We start from the raw sequence: 16,947 nt of genomic DNA, 5'->3' as shown, positions 1-16,947 counted from the left end.
CCATTGCCTTTTGGTAAATTTAATACTAGGGTAGTTTTTTGTATTTATATACTGATTTATCTATAGAGTCTCCGATTTTTATTGCGAGGGAGAGGTTGGCTTCATTTTCTTTAATTTCTAGCTCATCCGTAATATTTGTAAAGTATTCGTTGAGCATTTGTGCAATTTTTTGGTCGTTATTTACAAGTTCTCCATTTTCCAGAAGATTAATCATTGGTGATACTTGTACCTCATCCATGAGAACCGGTTTGGCTGTTTTCCAGAATTTTCTATTGTCTGATAAATTTTTGGTGTCTAAATTACTGTAATAAATTAATTTAGATTTTCTTAATATTGCAACACATTTATTTCTCTGATGCTTGTATGCGTTCCAGTTTTCGTTGGTATTATTCCTGTTGTATACATTCTTTAGCTTAGACCGGTGCATTATTGCTTTTCGCAGTTCTTTGGTCATGAAGGACACTTTGAATCGATAAATCCTTCGCAATATAATGGTATTGGCAATATAATGTGTAAAATTGATCGTGCTAAACTTAGTATAGTCTCTGTATTAAACTATCCTCGCTTTGATATTATCCCACTCCTACTAAGGTATAACAAATGTTTTTACAAGGGAAGACAAAGGGTGTCAGTGCGATCTTTTACTGCATGACCGTTTAAGGCCCGAGATCTTAGAAGCGTTAAGCAGCTTTGAGATTTGTGCCTTAAGTCAACTCGCCTGTAAAAAATGTGTATAGAAGATACGCCATTCTTACCTTAACGACAGTGAATAGTCTCCAGCTCCACCAACACTTGGCCGAATCACAAAAGAACCAACCTTGCCGTCTAGAAGAAAAGAGTTAGCTTACAGAACCCCTAACGATACAGCCTAATGAAATAATCACTTGATGATGACAATAGCTATAATCTTAAACTCTTTCAGATGATGAACACAATAAATTGAACCTACAATTGCAAGAAAACATTTAGCTTTCATTTTTACATTTAGTTTCTTGTTTAATCAATACTACGAGATCAGAACAGTTGCCATATGATTGTATAAAGAATTAAACTCAGAGTAGCATTTTAGAACCATCCTGTTCATAATCTGAATAGCCTAAAAAAATTACTTCTTGGATAATTCAGAAAAAAATTAGAAATGCAATTCCATTTAGATCATAGTGATTTTTAGATTGGAGGATGTCATAAAGAACATTTAAGGTGGTTTTCAGAATTCTTGAGATTCCTGCATGTCACACAAAAACAGGCCTCTCCGTGAGCATTTTAGCGGGCGCGTGCTTAAACGCGCGCCTCGCCTTGCTAAGGTGCGCGTTTTATCAAAAAAATATATTAACATCAAAGTAGGCAAAAACGGCATGTTTTCGCATGTAAATACTTTTTATCTAGAAATATCTAAACAAACTACTTAATAGAGCACTAAAAGCAAAAAAACACATTATTGTTGCAGTTCGTCAATGTCCAGCTCGAATTCCGATGAAGAATCGGAGTCAGAAGAAGTGGAAGAATCAAAATTCGTTCCATTGACGTAATATTCAATTGCTTTCCTGGCACTTCCTTTGCAAAGAGAATTTGATAAAATAACGCTTTTATGTTTTGAGCAAACTTTACACCAAATCGAAACCATCATTGTCTTCCCATTTCATTTTTCGGTCTTTGATCCGCTAACTTCGTCCTTGCGATAGTTGCGAAAGCCGATAGCTCTATGGCTTGACCCTTTGAATTACTGGCCATTTAAAAAACTTATAACAATCAGGAATCACAATGACAGTTTATTGGTTATTGACCAGAAATATATTCAAGAGGTGTTTGCTTTAACTTGGCAATAACAATTTCCTCGAAAGAGGGATTAAAAGAAGCAACCGTTTATTTAGATATCAATCGATTTCGAATCTGCAAGGCTCTTTGTATAATAATTGTTCAAAACCAAAACACAAGGAGCGCGATTTAAAGAGTTCTTATAAACCAGGCGCGTGATTTATTGCGCGTCTCGGCAACGACAGGAGCGTGCCAAGGCGCGCGCGCGTGATCGCGCGCCTTAAACGGAGAGGCCTGCAAAAACTGAAAATTTGGCAAAACAAAATTGGTTATTACATGTTTCCAGCAAATATTGTGCCTCTTGCTTGCTGACATTTTGAAACCAGCTGAAAAAGAACAAAATAGTCATAGTTTAGAAATAGTCTGTGTTGGGCACAACACCAAAAATACTGATAGAAAAGCAGTCCAGATGTAGCATAGAATAAATGAACCAATTCAAGCTTACTTACGGACGCCCTTCATACTGATCTGTACTGGGATCCTGAAAAGAAACATCGACACACATTAAAGGTGACCCTAACACAGCCCTAGCCCTAACCCAAATATTGTGCATAATTTTATTTAGGGTTGGAATATGTTTTAGGGTTAGGGGAAGTGCTTGCGGTAGCCCAACTTAATGAAAAGTTAGGTTGGCCAGTTCCCAATGCCATTAGCCTACTAAAAGTTGCCACTGGGCAGACTGGAGATGTGCATAGGAATTTTGGACTGGAATTGAAACCTTCAAGGCTGCAATCATCAAAGTAGGTTTCTGTCAAAGATATAGTTGATACTTCTGGAATTTTTAAAAGAGAATGAATGGATATACAAGTAGCTAACCTACACATCTATTAATAGGCAACCAATCATGAAAGAATTCCATTTTGTTGCCAGACATTACACACAAATGTCTGGCTCACTTTCTCATTTTCATTTCTTTTCATTTTTTTTACAATTCTCCATAATACGTTTTAACAAAAATAACGACAGTATCATCAAATTAATAAAGTACATGCTTTGGACACTGCAATTAACAATATTGTGATGAAGGGAGAAACTCTCAAAAGATGAACGAATCGAGGAAAGATTCTCCCTATTTATTTGTTACTGGGATATATGTCAGTTAATTCCATTTAAAAAATCAAAAAGTCACTTACCAAAACTTCAGTCAGTGCTTTTGGAACAAGTCCACTTGTTTCACTTTTTAGTGATGTTGCCCATAGCCAATCACTGTCGATAAGATTCTCCACAACAAAAACTTCTCCCTTTTGAAAACTGCAATTAAAAAAAATAATCGCGAGACTTAAAATTGAAACTGAAACAGCTTGGCATAAAATTCTATGTTTGATGCTTTCACTTGCAAGGGATGAATTGCAGTTTGACATTAAATGGAAAACAAGAAAAGCAAAGTGTATAGGATAACAAAATATATTATTATATAACAAATAATACTTGATGTTTATTAAAGTATTAATAAGTTTAGTTTTGTGTACATCGGCTCCGCCATTTATCTAAAACATGTCGTCAACAAAGTTTTTGTCACAATCTGGTTCCTAGTAAATAAATTCTGTTGACAGAATTATGCACTTATGTTGTTGTTGATGCTGAGCATTCTGTTTGCTTGGAGGGAGAGTCTCTTTCCTTTTTTTGTGAAGGGAAAGCAGTTTTATTCTATCTGCAGTTTTTGGCTTAAATGTGTTCGCAGCCAAAATATAAGTGGTATGAAATCATAGAAATTATCAAACACTTTTGGAGGGTAGGAATGCAATGCTTTTGAATGGATAGACCAGTTCTTCTTGTGCTGCAAACAACATGATTGCAAACAACATGGCCTTTCTTAATCCTACTTTCAAATCACAAGGAAACATAGTTTAAAATAAGTTAGGTACTCTGTAGGCCTGAGCTGTGTTTAGAATTGGAACAAATAGTGAGTGCCTTGTCTACTGATAATTTGATGGGATTAACTTTTCATTGTTTTGGATATAGGAATTTGTGTTTATTCATTGACCAGTTGATGCGGTTTCCAATATTTTCAACAAGTAGAACTGAATGGCTGGGTGTAGGCTGTTGAGGTGTTTTAGAGAGCTGACACGCATGGCCTCTGCTTTGGAAAGGGTTATGTGTCACAGATGAAAAATAAGCACCTGGCTAACATTTAAAAGTATCGAATGGTAAGGTTTAGACTACTTGCAGAAGTATTAAAACATCTGCTGATAAACTGTGCAGTATGTAAAAATAAAAGGTTGCTTTGTTTTTCTATGAATAGTATCAAAACTCAATTCAAAGAATACCTGAGCTCATCTGAATCAGGAGTACCATCATAAGGAAGCTTTGCCCTCACCCTATACGCAATGTGAACTGGCTCTGGGGGTGGCACAGGATGTTCCAGTTTTTCATTTTTCATCAAACTCCCAAGTGTTGTGTAATATCCAATGAGTGCTTGAAGCGATGAGAATTTTCTTCCTCCAATATAATAATCACCGCAAATTGCAGTAATGCGGAAGTGACTAAGTCCAGTGACCCCAAAAAAGTCTAAGGAGTAGTTTCCTGGTTTCCGTTCACTTTCTCTCACTAGATAAGATCCTGGTTTCTTTGCTTCATTGATTCTATTTTCAGCCTCAAGACGATCAAGTTTTCCATGATACCACCTAAAAAGAAAATACCAAAAATACATTGATGTCTAAAATAAGCAATTGAAATAAAAGAAAATCTTGGTATAATGAACCATATGAATATGCAATCAGCAAAACCAATTCCTTTGTCATAAGTTCAGCAAATGGCTAGAGAGAAATAAATATAATTTTCACACAGAGTAAAACTTTCATGCCATTTCCCTCTGTAGCCCCAGCAAAAACATTCTTCTAGCTAATGTTGTTTGAACAAAATACACATTTTAGTCACAGTACAAAATGCAAGATATGCCATAATTTATGATCATAAAGCACAACTTCTTAAAGAAGCCGACATATTAATTATATTGTCATAACATTGTTGCGGTGAACTTGGTGTGAGTTTAAAGTGTGCTAGAACAGGTAGCTTGAACAAGCTTTCTTTGTGCTATATTGATCAGTTCAGTTACTAGCTCAAAATGGAGAGGGCAACAGGTCTGTGGTCTGTAACTTTTTTCCGGGTTATTTCCTGGAACACAACAAAGCAAAAACACAACACTTGCCTTTTGTTCTTCTACAGAAATTTAAAAATAAGCTGCGATTGTTACTGTAGAAAGTGAACCATAAAAACTCAGGAAAATAGGCTAGAAGCACAAAATTTACAAAATTGTGTTCAACAGCTTATGTTTCACATCAAAATATGTTAGTAGTCATAGATCCTTGAAATTTGTTTATGGATCAGACTTTATTGTGAAATTTCTATAATCTCTCATTCTAAAAAATCCCCAATTTGATCTCTTTTCACAAGCAGGAGATTATTTCCTTCTTCCTCAATTTCTGACATAAAAAGCTGGATGCAACTGAAATACTCATATTCAGATGAATTATTTTATTCAGATGAAAAGTAACATGATTTATGTTTTTTGTTTTTTTGTGGAATTCGGAGACTGTTTTTGCATGAAAACCAATAATATACGGGAAGAAGAGAATCAAAAACAACCATAAAATGATGCTTGACTTTAATTCTTGCCTTCTATTTAAATTTTTCCTTTTTATATTCTTAAACCTAATTTTCGAGTATGAATTTTATTTATGACATGAGAATAGGGCTTATCATTAACTGGTAGCTTTTTTAAAAAAATTTTTTCTACTGATTTGATAAAGTGGTCCTTATTAGAAATATATACAAAATTCACTTTATCACTGAAAATGGAAGTCATCTAATCTTATTATCCAAAACATCCTGTTATTGCAATGCAAAATTAAAAAACACAAATAAAGGAAAAATTAAAGTTGGAGACTGAGCTTTAGTTGGCAGCTGTAATAAAGATGTCCTCAAAAGCAAGTATAAGGGTACGAGAGCTTGTTTGAGTTATATGATAGTGGGCCTGAGTTTAAAACACCTTATATTTCCATTTAAACACTGTTTCTAATTGGACTTTTGATAACTTTGCTCCTCTTTTCCTCTCTTTTAAACACAGTTTTACTCTCTTCACAATTAGAATATAAGAAAACAATCAAATATGTTAATCAAATGAAATCCTGCATAAATTTGAACATTAAGATAACAATTTTTGTAACAAAATTTTGGAATAAATTATAAAAATGAGTATTTGAAATTTTGAAAATTTTGAAAAAAATGATGAGCAATTTACTTTCCTTCTGTGAGCCATCAAGGCCTGTTTCAGGAAATCATTTAAAATGTAAAGTGATCTTAATGGATCACCTTTGTAGGGTTTTCCATACATGCAGCTAAGCAAATGTGTTGCAATGAAAAATTTCAAAAGAAATTTGAGAAATCCTTTTTCAAGCAGAATATTTTTTTTAGCAGGGATAGCTGAGCATAGTACTGATTGAGGGGGGGGGGTTGGGTGGGGGCAGAGTTACAAAAAGGCCTATATGAATTGTGTATACTTAATTGTAAAATGAACAGATTCGAGATTCAAATTAAGACTTCATTAATCTTGCATTCGTGTCCATATCACAATATATATACTTTTTTGGGTAGTCATTCTTGGTGATCCATATAAAAATTAATATTGGGACTGCATTTTTTCTACTTTCTTTTCACACAAACAATAATAAGTTCTTCGTCATGTTATGATTTACTAAACTATTCGGACACTAAAGTGACTGCTCTTTGAATTAAACTACAGAGCGACACAATAATAACATCATTTGAACTTCCATGCAAAGCTAAATAATTATTTACCTACACGAGTTAAGGGATTCTTATATAATTAGCATTTACACTACATAAAAACCGTAGTAAAATATGATAACGGATTCTAGATTCGCATTTAATGTGATGAAATAAGAAACGAGAGCTGACACGGAAATCACACCCCAGAAATTTAGGCCCTGTATTAGAACTGATAGCGTGAACAAGCATTTTTCAGAGTCCAATAGATCGATAATAAAAAATAATTACTCACAATTCGGGTGGTGGAGCTGCGGCACTTGGCGACCTTGCGTTGTGTTCTTCGTCATCATCGATGTCTAAATCATCGAGATGGTCAATGTCATGATCAAAGTATGCTTCCATTTCGAAATGACTCTTCGGCCTTGCATCTCCAACAAAAACCGACATGACTATAATATGATATCCTACTATAGCATGACTAATTTAGTAACATTCTCACTTGCTGATCTTATCTAGCATTGATTGAATACAGTCACTGAACCCTACACAAATTTAATTTTTCACTAACAATGTGTTCAACCATCCATTTTCTGCTCATTTGCTGCCCTTGTTCTCTCCTCCGCAGTAACAGGTTGCCTGCTCGGCCTTGTTTTGACAGTGAACCGCCGTCACTTGGGCCAGGCGCACTACGGGCCAGGCGCACTTCGGGCCAGGCGCACTTCGGGCCAGGCACACTACGGGCCAGGCACACTACGGGTCAGGCACACTACGGGTCAGGCACACTACGGGTCAGGCACACTACGGGCCAGGCACATTACGGGCCAGGCACACTACGGGCAGGCAAACAGTTACTATTAAGTGTTCTATCGCAGAACATCCAAACAAGAGGACAGTACTTTTTAAAGCATAATGTTTTGTCCAGAATCACTTCAAGCAGCTTTTCTTTCGTGCCCTCTTTTATCCTGACACTTCCGATATTTAAAGAAATATCATTACTTTTATTTTTGTATATATATAAGTGCAACTGCAATTTTAATTATGCAATTTTAAGGGCATCACGCTCTAATGTTTCAATGATACTATCAATACTGTTGTCACAAGCATTGATACCCGAAAGACTCCCCGCATTGCCCATAAACTAGAAGAACAGGTAGAAGAAAAACGAGAGGAAGCGTGGCACAAGATACCATAACGAATAAGAAAAAACAACAATTTCAAGCGAATTAGTTAAAGCTCGAAAGCCCCTGTGAAATTAACTCTGAAGAAATTTCATTTAATCATCATAACAAATTTCGACTGACTTCTTAGGCGTACAAGTAAGTCTTTACATGGGCCGCGTTTAATGCACACGATCTTATTATCCGAGGGGTGAATCACTCCCAAAAAAGGTGTACGAGATTTATAGATTTTGAAATAATCTCATGCTGAGGCAGAAGATTTTGGGATTTTTCAGTAGATTTTAGATTTTTTAAAATGTGGCATTTCATTGTTAAAAGCAAGCTCTTAAATACATGGTATTTTAAATGAAAATGCTGAGTTTTAGGAAGTTGATTATGATAACAATGATTTTCAGATGACTGTTTGTTACCGAACAGTGCACTGTAAAAAGTTTGTTTTTCATGCAATCGGGTTTTTTCGGGACGTGTGCACCAAATAAAAACGAATTTCTAGCAAGGACGAAACTGCTGCTTGCCAATTTGTGACACATTCAACTGATTATGTACATAATGAGATATTTCATAATGCTTATTTAAAGTGGGGTCTTATTTAAAGTTTTTGCTTGATAGGGGGGGGGGTTAATAGAGAGAGGGGGCTTAGTAGAGCTTTTACCGTAACTTGGAACAGTAATATCACTTTTTAAAATTGTTCCTTTAAAAACCATTCCAAAACCAAAAATTATATCTGTATCGTTTGTTTCGTAATATTTCACTCGTTTCTTCGTTTCGTTTCGTTTCGTTGCGTTTCGTTTCGTTTCATTTCGTTTCGTTTCATTTCGTTTCTTTTCGTTTCGTTTCGTTTCGTTTCGTTTCGTTTCGCCAAATGGCATGAATTTACATTGACATTAATCTTTGCTGTAACACTATCAAGACTAACAATGCCAATATTAATCTTGAGTTCACCTAAGGCCTTTTCCAGGATTTCACTTCAATATAGAGATAAACTTGACTGATGATGGAAGAAAAGCTTTTGCTGACAGCCAGCGTCATATTAAAACAAAATTATGCTAACGTATCATTTTATGACAACAAAATATTTGATGACGTCATGCAAAATTTGTTATGACGTCATAATGAAATACTTATGTCGGCAAATCTTGCTTAAATATATATCATTTGAAAACTTGCAATGAGACGAGTCAAAATATGTAAGTTGCGTTAAAAAATAACCCTTTAGTGAGGAGCTAACGATGATTTTGACTGACTTTTTACTGTTAAATGACGTCATCAGTCACGTGACATCCGGGCATTTTCAAAAAAGTCACCTGGCAGATTATGAAAGCCTGAACTTTCTACTACCAGAAACCGTTGAGAAAGTAAACATTAGCTTGAATGTCAGATTGTCAGGCTATATGTCCTGTCTACTTTGAGAACATTCAAGAGAGAAATTATCTGGTTCTTATTGAAAAAGAGTGTAGTGAAGATTCTCGTAAAAACCTATACACAGAATTTCCCTTTTCTGTGTATAGGGACCACTTAAATAGGGAAACTAAGGCTACGTTCACACTGCTTGGTATCCGTTTGGCTCCGTTTTCGTTGATGAAAACGCTGTCCGTTCACACTTATCCATTTACGGTGAGTATTCACACTGCTCCAACAAAAACGCTATTGGTGGCCTCATTTTGAAAAGAGGCGTTCACGAATCCTCAACAAATTGGCGTCATTATAAATGAAATTAAATAAACGAAAATCGTGAAAACTTTTTTGTAACAGATACCAGTCCAGTTCGAAAGCATCCGTTTTCATTAGGGTTTTTTGAAACGGCTCCGTTTTCACAGCAGAGTAGTGTGAGCGCAAGGCAAAAACGGATTAGTTTGAAACAGAGTAGTGTGAACGGGCCCTAAAAGATGCACGGAACAGTCTTGTTGTTTTTACAATCCTTTCTTGTTCAAAAAAGACCAAAAAAATTTGAGATGAACGCTGCAAGTTTTGGGGAAAGTTGAAAAGAATTAGGGTACAGAAAGTTGCTCCCCAAAGGATTCCAGAGCTTAAAAGCGAATTCCCGAGAGAATGGGAAAGCGCTTCAATGTTCTGTGCTCTCCCTGGGACATCGTGTGGAATCTCGAACAAAGCTATTGGAGCAAGGAAGAGAGAATGGAAAATTTGCTGAAATCTCCCGTATTACAAAGAATTACTTAATGATTCTAATTTAAGTATCAATTCAAGAATAGAGTATACTCGCAAACGAACACAATATCTTCACTCAAAAATTTATATATAACTAAAACATCTCAAAAAAAAACACTAATTACTAGACAAACGGGGCTTACAGCTTGGATCTTAATCGTGACAAAGACTGAAGCTCTGGAATTGAACAGCACTGGAATAAGGGGTAGTAGACAGAGGCTTCATGGGGTAGAGCCCCCGTTTGTCAATGGCAACAAAGAAAATATCTTCTTTCTGCAATTTATTGGGAAATGTTTTGCGAGACTTTTTCAAGCCTTGCCAAAAGTTATATCAACAAAGGGCACTACAAATCTTAAGACTCTTACTTCCAGAACTTAAGATTTCCAGCTAAGTTACGCATAAACATAAACAAGGTCATATAAAACGGAGGTTCCTGAACACCTGCCTCGATAACACTCAAGTCTTTCTCTGCATCCTTTCGTATATTTTCCATAATCAAGTCACGTGGTTCTGCTTCAGTCTTTGGTATCGTTGGCTGCACATTGTGGGTCTTCATGATCTCCTCATGGAACAACAACAATGATGGTATGTATGTGTCTTTCGATGCGTCCTCTGGTTTAGTATCTTGCTCATAAACTAAAAAATAACCAGTCTTGTATAGTGGCGGTGCCAGCTACTGCAGAGTGGGAGGGTAATGGGGGTCACCAAGGAGACCACGCTCCTTTGTCCCGTTTCAATAATTTATAACAGGTATACTTAATTCTTTAGGCAGGTATACTATTTTTCTTTAGGCATTACAATATTGACTCATATTACTATATTGACTTTTTCAATTTTTAGAAGAATTATGTGAACAATGTATTGAAAAAATGGTGAGTTACCCCCTCCCTCATACCAACCCTTGACGTTGCCACTGGTCTTGTAATAAACGTAAATTGCTCCAGATATGAGGACTTCTCAAGGAAGTTTATAGAAAGTTTTTGGTTCTAATTTCTTGAAATCAGCCGGATGAGGAATAAGATTAAAATTATGCAAGCTTCCGCAGTATTAGAAGCTAGCAAATTTGAAGGAAGCATGCTATGCGAAAAAGCTTTTTTGGTAACTTTCAAGGTTTAAGATCGTAAAAGAAATGTAGAAAAACCTGACAAGTTAGGCAAGGTCTGGGAGTTTGCTTGGAGGTATAAAACCAAAATCATAAAAAATTGAAAATCGAGTCGTGGAGGAAACTGGAACGATATTTCTGATAGCATTTAAGAAAAAGAACCAATCACTCATTTTAAGACAGGATTTAGATAGAATTGCTTGAACTTTTAAATATACAGGACTCAAACATGACCCCTAGATAAGCAGCAATTTTTCCTATTCCCCCCTAAAACACAAACTGTTAATTTGTTAAATTTTCAAGATAAAAGGTGTTCGGGTATAAGTATTGATAAAAGGAAAATATGAAGGACATAAACATTCGATTGATGATACTAAAAAGTATATAATAATATGTCTCGTCAAATCTCCGTTTCAGAGCAGTTATTATAGCACAAACACAGAATTGCCAGAAAAGACGTCATGTGCAGTATAGTACCACAGGCTAATTTTCACTTAAGTTTGAAAAAGTTCAACCAATCTCTCTATTTCTATCAGGCCTTCTGCTTTGCTTTTTAGAATTTGTTCCATTCCTGGAAAGTGTCTTTTGATTTTTTCGCATTGCCATAAATGTTCTAAGTTTTCTTCATGTGATCCACACCTCCTGCAACTTATATTATCATACTTTCCATTGTAATTAGCTTTTAAATCGGTCATGTTTAGTTTCAATTTTAGTAGCGTTGGTCCCTTTTTATGTTTTATATATTCTTTTATTCCAAAATTGCCTTTCTGACTTGCTCAAGCAAATGAAAAAAGTTTTGATTCGTTTACGACATCTCACCTGGAACTGCATCCCTGGACTTGAAATCCTGCCTTTCAAATATTGGCTTTGGGATGACTTTCCCAGATTCTAGGGATACTCTGACCCGTTTCCCGCTTTCAGTGAATCGCCATACGATATCGGTTGTACTCCTAAAGATACAGAGACACTTGATAAATACGAAGGTACTACATAAAGGGATTGTGCAATGATGAATGCATACATCTGCGACGAACAAAAACACACAACAAGCATATTATAGAAAAAGCCTTCTTTCTGTTGGCTAATTAAAAGAAACGAACCCATATTCTGAACAAAACTGTCACTGACGCTGTCATCCAATATTTGACACTCTCATATTTTTTTAGATTCAGGCGCTTGGACTACAGTAATAATTTTTCTTTAGGCACACGACACTGATTGGACATACTGGTGCTTGTGCTTGCGTTTTTCTGATTGGCATATTTCGATCCACAACTGGGTATATATTTTTCATCGTTTTATACTCCGAGGAGTGTCAGAAGAAAAGATTTAAGTATGTTGTACAATGTTTGTTTATTTCAAAGGCATTTTCAAATTTTGTACCGCCAAATAATTGTCCGAATACCACGAAAAAACAACTTTTATGACAGAATACTATACAAGAAATGGATCTTTATTTATCATACCGTGAGTTTGCAGTAAGGCAGGCAATTTTACGTTGAGTAGCATTCCTACCACATGAAATTATTATCATTATAACAATTCTAAAACACAACAAGAAAAGTAATGACTCATTAAAAATGTAGTTACCCTGTGTTTGGGTCGACAAGCTTAACATCTGCTGCATGCAATGGGAGCTCAATAGGAAAGAATCCACCTTGAAAGTCTCTGTAAGGCTGCATGTATTTGTGTTTCTGTGTTATGGAAAAGGGAATATAAGTTTAGTATAATACTACTGTTAGCTTAACACAATTGAGGACTACCAGACAATTTGCAATAACTGGAAATTAATGCTTAAATACAGTTCAAAAATAGCATCACGATCCAATTACATCAGCTAACTGTTTCGGGTATGGTTTTCGTTTCAACCGACAATAAATGCCGAAATAATTGGGTCACCACAATGTAAATACACAAACGTTGATAACCCCAGGATTCAACTACCTCTCCAGGTCACCAACACTTTTGCTATATTCTCCCCCTCCCCATATACAATGCTGATTTCTTCATTAGAAACATCAATCCATCCAGTTCTAGTTAGTTTGTCAATGAACAATTGAACATCATGCAATATTGTTATCAGTCAAGTGTCAACATTGTAATGGAAAGGGGAAACAACTTTAGGGAAAGGGGAATATAAGTTTAGTATAATACTACTGTTAGCTTAACACAATTGAGGACTACCAGACAATTTGCAATAACTGGAAATTAATGCTTAAATACAGTTCAAAAATAGCATCACGATCCAATTACATCAGCTAACTGTTTCGGGTATGGTTTTCGTTTCAACCGACAATAAATGCCGAAATAATTGGGTCACCACAATGTAAATACACAAACGTTGATAACCCCAGGATTCAACTACCTCTCCAAGTCACCAACACTTTTGCTATATTCTCCCCCTCCCCATATACAATGCTGATTTCTTCATTAGAAACATCAATCCATCCAGTTCTAGTTAGTTTGTCAATGAACAATTGAACATCATGCAATATTGTTATCAGTCAAGTGTCAACATTGTAATGGAAAGGGGAAACAACTTTAAAATCTGTGATGATTTTGTGTAGGCATTCCAACAATTATTGCAAGATTGTATATTTGAAACTATCAATGACTGTAACTTTTAATAATGTTTGAAGACCTATTCGTCTGTACCATTAATTGCACTGGCATTGTAAATATTCATATTTAGTTCAACATGACTAAGATTTTTTTATAAGATATAATTTTAGACAAAAGTGTTCCATTATTTGTTCACTGAATTTTTTCTTTCCACCTAAACTATTCAAGTTCTTGTCAAAATTTACATCAAAATTTTGAAAATCTTGGCAAAACTTTTTATGCTAAAAATTAATCAATCAAAACTTTTGGTACTGCATTTTTTGGTACCCTCAAATGGTTGCTTTTTCATGTGTATGAGCACAGGTATCATTTCTACAATAAATCTGATTAAATGAGAACGAATTTCATTTGCATTTGAAACATTGTATATGAATTTTTGCTACAGAAAGACTGGACAGGGCACAAACTAATATCATACTTATAAAAATCTTGCAAAAGGGCTACAGAATATTATAATATTATTGACCCATTATCTGGCAGCTTATTTACATCATCAAAACACAACCTGTCAAAATGCCAATAAGTACCAGTGGACTTATTCTAAACCTGATGCTAAAGAGGGGATTTAATTGAGAGAGGGGCTCAATCAAGAGTGGGGGCTTTAAAATATGAATTCAATCATAGAGTGACTTTTAAAAGAAACTAGGCTAAATACAATGTAGATATTTTCAAAAAAAACTCAAGTAATCAACCATGATGGATAAAAGCAGCAAGAGAAGACAATGTGGACTGTGTTTAGAAAATGTGGAACACTAAATAAGGAAAAGATTTTCAAAGATTCATGATGCTGAAAATTAACAGAAGCATTACTTACTAAGTTTAGGTTTTGAACAAATACCCAGTTTTTGGAACGAGCAACTTCTCTGATAGTTCCTTGTTTGCCTTTGTCTTTGCCAGCCATTATCTCCACCTAGAGAACAATGAAATTTTTAGTCTTCACAACTTCAAACAGCGGATTTCGCACAACCAATTTCCCTAAATTTTTCGTTCAAGGATAGCTTAATGGTTAGGGCAAAATCATTTGAATTGTATGGTGCAATTTATGGAGAAGGCTTTGCCTAATCTTTTGACAAGTGAGAAGCAACATGTGGTTGAAATGGAGTCCTAGCATGCAACAAATTAATTTAACTAAGCATATTAACTTATGATCAATGCTGCTCACACCATGGTGTCAGAAATGTTTTCTGTAAAAGTAGATTCCAGTCTCTATATTATTCTCAGTTTTAATCATAGTTTGTCTTGAAAGCTCAGCTGCTAAAAAAATTCTGATCGTGAGTGGCTAAGATTTCTGTGAGATGGCGAATGTAAATAATATGCACCAAGAACTTCTTTCCAATGAAAAGAGACTAATTCCCACAGTCCTTTGGCAGCTTAAATTTAGCTGCTCACAGGCGAGTTGAAAATAATACTTTCTGTTAATTTGACTTAACATTTGTCACCAGATTTTTACATTTACTCTAACACTTCAAAAATTTTCTGTGAAACTTTCTGCTACATTTTTATCTAGAAAAATTTCTGGGAACTATGTTCCCAGGTTCCGATACTTTTTCCACCTCTGTCTTAGACACAACCATTTGTGGGACTTAACTTATCAGATCAGGAGTCAAGTTTGCCACTGCAGAGGTATAGGCAACCAATAGGAATCAGAGTTGACCTATGCAATTGTTCACCGTGAACCTATGCAATTGTTTACAGTGGACTTATGCAATTGTTTGTTGCAACCAATGAAATGGAAATTGACAATCACTTCTTCACCCCTGCTTAGGAACATATAGCTCAGTCAGCCTTGAAGTGTCTACTGGGTAGCCAGACTGTAAAGGATTTTTCTTGTGTGGGGAAGGCCAGAACAATAATTCTAATATTGCGGATAACAAACATTTCCTGGCAAAATCCTGTGCAGAATTTGCAGCAAAGGCTTTCAAAGAGACCTTGTATTCTTTGTCTTTTCTTGTTTTCAGAAGTCAGAAATTTAAATGATGAAATATTTGGGGAGAACATGACCAGATAAACAAATATTGTGTGCAGAATTTACAGCAGATTCTTAGGTGGAATAAAGATTAAAAATTATTGCGCAGGGATGTGTAATTATTGACAAGTTCCCCACAGAGACCAAACCTTACAGTCTGGCCAGGTAGTGTTGTGGTGTTTCAACTGCCCTGTGAAAGTGCATGACTCTGATTTGAATCCTACTGCAATAGGGTATACTATGTATACTCAGGCAATGTTGTATGAAGAAATCAAAACAGACTCAATCCAATGTCAGTATGCCAGCTTGAGATTTGGCTAGCCAAGGCTGGAAAACATGCATATGATAGCAACTACGGTGGGCTACTGGTGCTCGCACCTTGGAGCTCTTGTTTCCCAAACATTAATAAAGTCATGTATATTATACTATAGTTGGTATAAAACAGGCACCGTTTCTCACAGCTCCTCCAGCTCGCAGGCTGCAGCTGATAATGTGCCTTTGGTCGTAGTGTCAGCAAAAGCATAGATGTTTTCTATCCTGGTGACTTACTAATACACAATGGAGGAATGGTATAATTTCCTTACCTGATTAATTTATGAAAGATTTGACAGAATGATTCCCTGAACTTAGATGCTTGGCGTTTCAAATATTCAATATATATTCGAACAAATGCAAATAACACATTATATGAAACGTTTATCTGACAGTGACAGAAATTGGTAATTGAGAAGACCTTGCTCAAAAAATTGTTGAAAATCAAAAACAGAAAAAGGAGATCCTCACTTTATCTCCTTTAAGAACATGCCACTCTTCACTTTTCCATGGGATTACTTTCTTCCTTTTCTTGGCATGTGGCCGAGGGACAGGAAATCTCCTTGGTAGCGGCCTAATTCCAAAAGGATTCCATGGTATCACGGGCTTGTTCATCCTCAGTTACTACTCGAAGAATAAGGAAAACAATCACAAGTTGCTTGAGAAAAATTTTCTCACAACTTGTAATACTCGGCCTAAAATATAACCTTACCAGCTTCTCCCTCAAAGTTTAACTACCCCTTTACTCCTTTTTGTGTGTCATTTTCTACAGTTTTCTATGAAGTTGGTGGTTCACGAGTACTGACCAGACATCATAGATCAGCCTCGGTTTCGCATAGAAGCGCCTTCGTAATCTCCTAGTCTGCTCAGCTTCTCCTTTGCAGCGATATATTTTTGTTCCAAAGAGCATGAAAAATAGGTCCAAAGGTTGGTTCTACTTTCACTTACAATGCAGACAGACACAAATAGCCTGTAAAATCGATACAATTTTCTAGCACTGCTTCCTGAACTGCTTTGACTTGCCCTTAAACTTTTTTCACTTGTAATGCAAGCGATAA

General features: G+C 35.7%; 2 protein-coding genes across 2 annotated transcripts in view; both read right to left on the bottom strand.

The window, feature by feature from the left end:
• LOC135687086 (ras GTPase-activating protein 1) overlaps positions 1-7,170 on the bottom strand; it is a 44,675-nt gene extending 37,505 nt beyond the window's left edge. The window contains exons 1-6 of the mRNA XM_065203540.2: positions 6,836-7,170; positions 4,083-4,439; positions 2,949-3,066; positions 2,265-2,296; positions 2,092-2,141; positions 756-825 (exon numbers count right to left, since the gene is read on the bottom strand). Coding sequence (XP_065059612.1) covers positions 756-825; positions 2,092-2,141; positions 2,265-2,296; positions 2,949-3,066; positions 4,083-4,439; positions 6,836-6,990 — 782 coding nt within the window. The 5' untranslated portion in view covers positions 6,991-7,170. The remainder of the gene's footprint in view (positions 1-755; positions 826-2,091; positions 2,142-2,264; positions 2,297-2,948; positions 3,067-4,082; positions 4,440-6,835) is intronic.
• A 2,788-nt stretch (positions 7,171-9,958) lies between these two features.
• LOC135687014 (large ribosomal subunit protein uL24m) lies at positions 9,959-16,716 on the bottom strand. The gene is made up of 6 exons (XM_065203441.2): positions 16,602-16,716; positions 16,361-16,513; positions 14,426-14,521; positions 12,580-12,683; positions 11,809-11,939; positions 9,959-10,523 (listed from the first exon to the last, which is right to left on the bottom strand). The coding sequence occupies exons 2-6, from the start codon at positions 16,502-16,504 to the stop codon at positions 10,249-10,251; spliced, it is 750 nt and encodes a 249-aa protein (XP_065059513.1). The 5' UTR covers positions 16,505-16,513; positions 16,602-16,716; the 3' UTR covers positions 9,959-10,248.
• Positions 16,717-16,947: the final 231 nt, after the last annotated feature.

Source organism: Rhopilema esculentum, chromosome 20 (genome assembly GCF_057945365.1).
Source record: "Rhopilema esculentum isolate cy_ngs chromosome 20, ASM5794536v1, whole genome shotgun sequence".
NCBI classification, from domain to species: Eukaryota; Metazoa; Cnidaria; class Scyphozoa; order Rhizostomeae; family Rhizostomatidae; genus Rhopilema; species Rhopilema esculentum.
This window is presented reverse-complemented; position numbering and strand designations above follow the sequence as displayed.